Here is a 9,484-nt window from a genome sequence, read left to right as displayed (position 1 = left end):
AATATCGATTTTTATCGCCGGAGGTTTTATAGTGAAGAAGAGCAGAGTAGAGCTCTTTCATTTACTACTACTACTACTACTACTACTACTACTACTACTACTACTACTACTACTACTACTACTTTTTCATTTCTCTTCTTATACGGTAATGCTGTCTCTCAGGCCGGGAGATTCGTTACTGTGAAGGAGACACTCGGAGAGGGTGAGGGGTTTGGCGGCCATGGCCTGTACTAGGAACTGTCAGGCATTCACCGTAGTGCACGAGAATGAATAACCACGGAAAACCATTCTCAGGACAGCCGTTGGTTAGGGTCCAGCCCTGTCCCGTCTCCTGAATGCAGAGGCTCAGAGCCACGGTAGAGCTATGGCTACCCTTCCTCTGCTCGGTTGTCCGGTTGGAGTGCAGAGCTGTTGGACCATGGATCAGCCGTGGCCACTTGTGGGCTGAGACCTACTCTGCATCCACGGACGTGCAATGAATTTCACAACGCTCACAGGTAGCAAAAGGAACCATCGAATAAGTTTAGTTGCGAACTCATAAGCATTGAAACGTGGAGGGTTGAGCAGTTCTGCAGTTCTTTCCTTGTTTTTCTTTTTTTTTTCAGGACAGTGTCGCTTTTCTATAATGATTTCCCCTTTGACCGTAATGCCGTAATCATGAAGTGAAATCCGTAATAGATGGCACCTCTATGTTGCGTTTTTGCAACACTAAGCACACACGGTATTATTTTGCACTAAAGAATTTGAATTGTTTTACTGCATGTTAATTCCATTTTGGACATTTTACAACAGCTAGGAGTGGGTGAAAAAAGTTTTTCAGAATTCAGATGCTGTAGATATTTTGATAACACCAAAAGCATCCTTAGAAGATACAGATGAATATAGTGGTGAATGGATACTGGAGGCACCTTCAGCAATCTGAATGCCCATCAGTTATCTTCAGAAGCAAGAGTGTTATACAAGCTTAGAGTAGGGAGCGTGTAAGGTTACTGATGACTATTTACATCTCATACAAGATCCACCCCAACGGCACAACCTTGCGATCTAGTCCCGGTTGGAAATAAAACTACCAGATAAGTCGTATGGCACAAAAGGGGAAGAAAATAGATCTCATCCAGATGGAACTGAAAGGTGAAATTGATAGCCACGTTCCATTATATTTTCAGCCACAGTTTATAGATCACCTTTTATCTCCTCTTTATTTATTGAAATTGTATTTTACTGATGTACTTTTATTGAGTTGATAGTTAACTGAAGTTTTTACCTATACAATGCAAAATAATAAACCGCAATTTCAACCACCACTAATGCTGTGCAAAAGAACAAACCGCAAATTCAACTATCACCAGATGAAGTGAAAACTTTCCTTGCAAATCCTTATTGTCAATGGGCATGTACCACGTCTGGTAATGCCTCCACTTATGCCGTGCTCCTATTTGACTTCCTTTGACCCCTTTTTCTTTTCCGGTAATAGGTTTTCACACCCTCTCCCTTTCTCATTCTTTGAAGGTTCTATTTTTCCCCCTCTATTTAGTGTCAATAGAGGATAGTTGTCCAGCTGTCAGTCTTCTCCCCAGAAAATTTTGTCAGCCGGGTGGCAGGAATGAGTAGCCAGGCGGTGAATACTATGTTAAAATGAATATGATAATATTTCAATGTATTCCCTTCAAGGCATTAACAATAACATTGGACAGGTAAACATGGACTGCAAAAATAAACTATTTTAGTGTTATTATGATGAACGGGACATAACAGAGTATTTTGAACTTCTAGTGTTCTACTGCTCGTTCATAATGATGTAACTCTGGAAGTTACCACTTGGTTTCTGTGGAGAGTGGTAGTGGTGATTATTCTTTTAAAAGGAAGTACAAATAGGAAACCATCCTCTTTAACATTAATGAGAGTGAAAAAATAAAAAAAGTCCAAAATGAAGGTATCGGCCAAACAAAGACAGGGCCACGCAGGGCGTGAAAGTGAAAGACTCTCTAGGCCTCATGACCTAATAACATTGGAATCTGAAAAGAACAGGAATTGACCAAAGGAAGACGGATAAGATAGAAGAAAGTGAGGAACCTGGCACAAGTAAGTGGAAGCAATACCAGGACTCAGTTAAGAGCCCCGTGAGCCCCTTTCAGTTGCCACTTATGACAAGCAGGGGATACTGTGGGTGTTATTCTACTGCCCCCACCCACAGGGGGAAATGCCAATGAGTTTGTGACATCCCATGGAATTAGCGCTTGCGTGCAATTGAAAGCTAATCCCGACACCACTCGTGCACGACATTACATGACGGTCAAACTAAACGTTTAAACTCTGATGCAATTATGCTGACAATAATGAAGACTTATTGTTCAAATAAACTGTTTTACAGTATTTACATCTTAATATGAGCACCCAATGCCTCAGATATGTATTAATATAATTTAAATAGCATATATCTAGGTTAGGTTACCTGGGTGGTCTGTAAAACGGCTGTGCAGTGTGCCCATTAAAAAGGTTCTAGGGAGAACACTGAGTTGTAATTGTTTTTAAAACAATAATCACTACCATCACCAACTTGTAGATGAAAATAAAAAGTGCTTTCCCTCACTCAATCATTTAGTGCCAAGTTTTCCCCATTCCTGTTTTCATACTACCAAACCAAACCCCAATGGCACTACAGTCCTTGAAGGGCCTTAGCCTACCAAGCGACCGCTGCTCAGCTCAAAGGCCTGCAGATTATGAGGTGTCGTGTGGTCAGCACGACGAATCCTCTCGGCCGTTATTCTTGGCTTTCTAGACCGGGGCCACTATCTCACCGTCGGATAGCTTCTCAATTCTAATCACGTAGGCTGAGAGAACCTCGAACCAGCCCTCAAGTCCAGGTAAAAATCCTGGCCAGGAATCAAACCCGGGGCCTCCGGGTAAGAGGCAGACACGCTACCCCTACACCACGGGGCCGGTGTTTCCATACTCTACACAAGGTAAACGAAACTCACTCTTGTCGGTGACTGGGGTCCAACGACGATGACACCGGGAGAGTTGGCCGTGTGGTTAGGGCACCACAGCTGTGAGCTTGCATCTGGGAGATAGTGGGTCTGAACCTCACTTCAGCAGCCCTGAAGATGGTTTTCTGTGGTTTCCCCATTTTCACACCAGGCAAGTGCCAAGGCCGCTCCATTCCCATTTCTAGGCCTTTCTTCTCCATCAACATAAGACTACCTGTGTCGGTGTGACTTGAAGCAAATTGCCAAAAATTAAAAAAACTGGGTCCAATGACAAACAGGTTGTCTAATCAATCACATGGAGAAATCAATGTTAACATGCAAGGTAAAGGAATAAAATAAAACAAAATGCTCGTTTTAAAAATAAAAATCAAAATAGTGTATTTATCAAATGTAGATATCTCACTGTACATATTCTTAATATAATTGGGAGTTTTCTCTTTATCAAAACATAACCTAACCAGAGCAGTTCTATCGCCCCTCACCACTTTCACACAGTCTTGTGAAGTACAGTAGCTATGGAATGGCCTCATTCTTTTTTTTTTTAGTTACAAATATGTTCACAAATAGAAACTTAACAATATACCAAAAGACAACTGAAGTACCACAGAAATAAGAGCAGAGAGGGAAGTTAAAACACAACTGGTTCATGTGAGGCAATCATATCTTGAACTGTTTAAGAGTGCAAACCAAAATATCCATAGCAATAAGCAAGACAAGAATAGACCAGAAGCTACCTTCATAATTATACAAAATTACCAGCATCATTTGCACCAGAGCAGATCAAGAGGTTGACAGCCAACAATTTCAAACTTACATTGACAAATTTTAACAAAGTTTTTTGCTAGATACAGGATTATTCTAAGAAAGGTCTCCATATTTCTATAACAACCATCCTGCCAGTAACAGTTCTAAATGATAATTTATATGAAAGTAATTTCTCAAATAAGTGTATCAAGAACATTTTCATAAGCTCTCTATCATTCTTGCTTTTGTAGCAAGACTACAGCATCAGTCCTAACACAGTGGTTCTGTCACTTTCCACATATATATAAATAAGTCTCGGTTGGAAAAAAAACAAACTATAGTTACCTCATTTTTTAAAATATCAATCTACGGAAAGTTCTTGGATTTGCTACAAAAAACACCAATGACTGTAGTTAACTAAGTGTTTGTGAGAATGTGTAGATGGTTTTGACTAATGCTCATATATTGGCAGTAAAGACCGTGTATGGTCACTTCCTCAACTGTTCTAACATCAGCTGTCATAGAAAGCCTAGACGTCTTTTTTGGGAAGAAAAACTAAAAATAGCGTTTGCAAGATAGACAGCCTCCATTACAAGGAGTTAATGATCTACTTTTGTACAGACCACCATACAATCCCTCACCATGTAATTAAGACATGCGGTGGACCCATGGAATTGGACATCCGCTGCTTTTGGCCAAATAAATGTGTTCATGGGTGTTCTTTTGCAAGCCAATATAAACAATAACATCACTGAAGAAAGATTAGGGAAATGGAGAGTTTCCCATTGCTTTGCCTATCAATTCATTATTATTATTTTCTTTTTTTCTCTTTGAAAATCAATCTGAAAGGTAGAAACAATAGTTTCATCACTGGTTTCTAATTATTATTCTGGTTGTGTTAAAGTGTTGCTATCAAAAGTAATTTTCAAAATCATGTGATTTACTGAATGTCAGGTGTCGCCACTTAAAACTATTTGAACGCTGCAAAGTAATTACAGTAAATGAGTTTCCCACTTTAAAAACTTGCTATCTTGAAACATTTCATAGAATTAACCTGTATACTGTAGCAGTACAAAATAACAACTTGGGAGTACAATTTGAAAACAGATAAACAATAAATATTGAAAGCCTTACCAAGTATTTTCTGGCACGACCTCAATAAATAAATATTTTATGATATACAATGTACAGGGAATAAATGAACAATAATGAGATGATATGAGAAAATATGAAGAATGATTAAGTAATTCTTTAAAAAAATTTAAAACGTTTTGAGTCATTTCCTTGGTGTACAAGAGACATGTTTATTTCTATCCAAGGTTGATTCTCCTATTTTCCATCATCTACTCCCCCTCACAGATAAAAATAAACCTCCACATCTCCTTGACACCACAGCAGAATTTCAGTTCACAATAATGAACTGCACACAACACACACAGTTCATACATTCTTGTTGCTACCCTCTCCTTCAGCTAAGACAAAGAAGTTTAAATTAATGTTCCACCTAGCACAAGACACAGCTTGTATCACAACAAAGGTTCCTTATTGCCATCACTGTTGCACATTCACACAGACACACATAGCTTAGGCAGCTCGACTCCAGTACCCAACGTACAACCTGGAACAGAGAGGAGAAAACTTCAGACTCGGTTACAGTTTAAAATGTTGGGATTTTTCACTGCATAAAGGATAAAGACTTTCTGGTTTTCATCAGCTCGATGGATACTCATGGCTAGAGATAGGGATTATAGCCACGAATAGTTTAGAATGCAAACGTATTTGAACAAGGCGCAAGTGTAATTTAGCTCCTCTACAGTGATGTTGGTGAGTTAGGGGTTCTGATAGTTCAGATCCCTATGTTTATGCAAATCCCACTACAGAACCATTGTGCGGGTAGTAGACACTCGCAACTTGGTTAAATACATTTGCAGACTAGCCATGACAGACTAGGGGCACATACTGTGGGAGGTCCTTAACCTGTTAACGAGTGCACCAAAGGACAGTCAATAAAGTGAGCACAGCATTTGTTGTTTTAGGCTAGTACCGAGAATTTAAGTGCTTACTGACATAATACGACATCTGGCAGCGTTTTTTGAACTTTTTCAGTTATTCAAATAGTGAGGCTGTATGAATCCTAGTTCTGTATGGTGGTGGTCCCTGGCAGGAATGCATATACTCACTACAGTATAAGAGTTTGACGCGCCGTTAGTCTACAGGTTACAGCCTAGTGTTAGATTGCTGCCGATGTGCTCTTCGCAGCTGTAAATATTTTTGGTTTTTGTATATATAACTGTGAATATATTTTCGACAATGCTTGAGAAACACTTTACTTGTAAAAACAACGGAAGGAATGTTAAACGCCCAATTGGAGATGGAACACAACATCCGTTACGCCTCTAAAGTCGCCATTTTATGAGGCCACTCCCACAAAGTGAATTAAAGAAGTGTAAACTTCTCAGGCAATGCTACATGTACAAACACACTACCCGATCAGGACAAAAGAGGAAAGAAATGAGCTACGAATGTTCTACTTGCGAGGTCACACTCTGAATACATCCTTGCTTTGAACAGTATCATATGTTTTAAAAGTTTTGAAATGACAGTGTTTTCTCAATCCAAAATGTGTTTTCATGTCTCGCTCAAAGTCTCTCACAATTTTAATAAATAAGTTTGTTGTAATTCTTATGAAAATTCTTACTCCCCAGAGGTTGTTTATTGGTCAAATACATAGTTTGATGAGGACGTCATTATTGCATGGCATGTGCCATGCGCACTTGTCAAAAGGTTAAGGGCTTGTGGGAGTATGGTTTACGGATTTTAAGAAAGTATTTCAAGAGTATACTGTTCAAGATACTTAAAATGAATCGGCACATATTTTAGTTTCTTGGAATAAATTAAAAGCATTTTGAATCAATTTATAGGTATGACAGGAATATACACAAATATAAGTTCTAAAATCAAGTTAGGCATTTTTAAGCACTATAGGACCACTGGTTTTAACCTTATAAATACATGAAATGTGAAAATACAACTTCATTTTTAAGTTATCTCTTAAGGAACAAAGTAGGTTTTTGCCTAAAATCCAAGGTCTATAAATAAAATTTCGATCTTTCTCTGAAATCTGGTTGGAATGTCAAAACATGAGATTTTGACTCAAGTTCTGTGAGAACTTACATGAAGTTATCTATACTAATATATAAAGAGGTAAACTTTGTTTGTATGTAATGGCTAATCTCAGGAACTACTGGACCGATTCTAAAAATTCTTTTACTAATGTAAATATTCATCAGCCCTGAGGGACATGGACTGTACTTTATTTTCAAAACAATTCCAGGGCAGTAGGACACGGGGGGGGGGGGATATCAAAATAATAGGCTAATGTGTAGGTAAAATATCGAATTTGTTGTACAGGGACGAGACAAAGCCCTCTTAAGCCCCTTGATGCAAAGAACAAAACTCTGTAAGCCCTACGGGCCTGAAAACCATGTTTTAAGGCAGGCCCTAAAACCAACCATTATAGAGATATTGCCACCACACTACCCCTGCTCTAGGAATCGCATAAAGAAATTAACTGCCGTAGCCATGGCAACGTCAGCTCTAGGATTCTACAGCAGCAAGCTAATCTACAATATATCACAAAAACCGAACATGTTACAGGCGTTAAAACTGGTACTTGGAATCTCCTTTAAAAATAAATGAAAGTTATTTTTTTGGAAAATCCACTTAGAGGTAAAAAAAAGCGGGTGAATTTTTTAAATGAGTACTTTCTTCTTCTAACGCTTTTCCCACACCTGTGGGGTTGCGGGTGCGAACTGTATCACACATGAGAATGCGGCCCTGTTTTATGGCTGGATGCCCTTCCTGACGCCAACCATATGTGCTGGGATGTAATTACTATTGCGTGATCCTGTTGTGGTTGGTAATGTGGTGTGTTGAGTGAATATGAAGAGGAGAGTATTGGGACAAACACAAAAATCCTGTCCCTGAGCCAGAACAATTAATCACACGAGATTAAAATCCCCACCCCAGCCCGGAATCAAACCTGGAACCCTGTGAACCAAAGGCCTCAACGCTGACTACTCAGCCAAGGAGTGGGGCAGTTTTAAAATGAAACTTAACATGTTACAGACGTGAAAATTGGTATTATGAATCTCCTTTAGAAATAAAGAAACCCCCTTTTTTTTTTTTTTTTTACTTAAAAAGGACTGTACCTCACATGTAAAGTTCCATGTCACATGTTCCAATAGCCTGGTCATCTTAGCCCCAGTAAGCAATGCCACAAACGTGATTTACAAAGAGGTTCTGGGGTAAATGAAATGCAATTTTTTGGTGAGTTGTTATACTTTTCGGAATTACAGATAATGTCTTAGTGCAGTATCGAGAAACAATGAATTTTTATCAAATTACAAAATCATCGTGAGCAAAGCCGTGGGTAACAGCTAGTACACAATAAATATGCAAGAAAATATTACTTTGCATATGAGGAATATAATATTTTATCCTCTTAAATCTGTTTTTCATATAATTTTCATGAGTAATGGCACACACATGTTATGTAACACCATTTCTATAGCTTTGAACTTACCAGAACTCTAGCTGTCCAGCTGATCAGCATGGTCGAGCGAGTCCAATGTATCGTTAGAGCTGGAGTGAGTCAGGTCACTCAGTTCATCTAAATGCTTTTGTTTCTTGCGTACATTCCAATGTAAGCACTCGGCCAGGGAGTCAAACCAGTCGGAGATCTGGTCCTGGGCACATATGGAAGGTACAGGGTATATGGACGTTGTCACCCGTAGGCTGCAAAAGGAAAAACGACATGTTCAAAATTTACATATTTGGAACTGTTTATATTGATTGTTAAATGATACATTGTAACAAACATTTTTTAAGTATAAGAGAGAACTCAAGAGGCTTACAGATATATAATGAAGCAGTCAATGAAGCAACGAGCAGCAATACTGTCTGGAAGTAGTGAATGATGCATCTGTATGGCTTAGATCTTTCCCATCAATATAGAGGTGTAAATACCTTACTTTCAAGATAAGCTCTACCTACTTTTTCTCGAACATGTGCAACCTGATGGTAATTAAACATCACTTTTTAGAGAATTTTATGTACAGTCACTCAAAAAAAAAAAGGCTGAGCGCTTGGTATTGTATATGGGTCACGTAGCTGTGAGCTTACACTAAGGAGATAATTGGTTCGAACCTCGCTGTTGGCATCCCTAAAGGTGGATTTCTGTGGCTTCCCATTTTCACACCAGGCATATGCTGTCCTTTAAATAAGACCATGGGCATTTCCTTCCCACTCCTAGCCCTGTCCTATCCCGTCATCGCCATAAGACCTGTCTGACTGGTGTGATGTTAAGCCGATAGCATGACGAATAGAATACCTAGTGTGATCACTCCACTGTCTTAACACTGTCGTTGGTGGCCCTGACGGAGTGCGACGCTGCAGTCACAACGAACCAGCTGCAACAACATGTGTGCCAAATTGGTGATGAAGGTAATAGCATGCATGCCTGAAGTCATGCCTAACACCTCTCGAGGGAATTTGTTTGTTTTGATATTTTCTGAAAGTCTGTATTAATGTCTGTGCATTGCTTTGTGAGTGCAATCAACTAGTTTTCATTATTTCGAGAAAATGTACTGTTTCGTTCCTGGTTGCAAATTGGGTTATGGAAGGAATCCTGATAGCAGGCGATTTTTTTACACCGCCAAAAGAAAATAATATGTTTGCGAAGTGGACGAGAG

At 39.2% G+C, this 9,484-nt stretch overlaps 1 protein-coding gene across 9 annotated transcripts in view; it reads right to left on the bottom strand.

The window, feature by feature from the left end:
• Positions 1-3,338: 3,338 nt before the first annotated feature.
• LOC136857542 (NAD kinase) overlaps positions 3,339-9,484 on the bottom strand; it is a 933,739-nt gene continuing 927,593 nt past the window's right edge. For all 9 annotated transcript variants that reach the window (XM_067136273.2, XM_067136272.2, XM_067136277.2 and 6 more), the window contains 2 exons: positions 8,317-8,528; positions 3,339-5,349 (listed from right to left, as the gene is read on the bottom strand). In XM_067136273.2, the coding sequence (XP_066992374.2) occupies positions 8,324-8,528 (205 nt within the window). In that variant the 3' untranslated portion in view covers positions 3,339-5,349; positions 8,317-8,323. The remainder of the gene's footprint in view (positions 5,350-8,316; positions 8,529-9,484) is intronic.

Source organism: Anabrus simplex, chromosome 1 (genome assembly GCF_040414725.1).
Source record: "Anabrus simplex isolate iqAnaSimp1 chromosome 1, ASM4041472v1, whole genome shotgun sequence".
NCBI lineage: Eukaryota > Metazoa > Arthropoda > Insecta > Orthoptera > Tettigoniidae > Anabrus > Anabrus simplex.
Note: the sequence above shows the minus strand (reverse complement) of the source record. Positions and strands in the feature narration are given on the sequence as shown.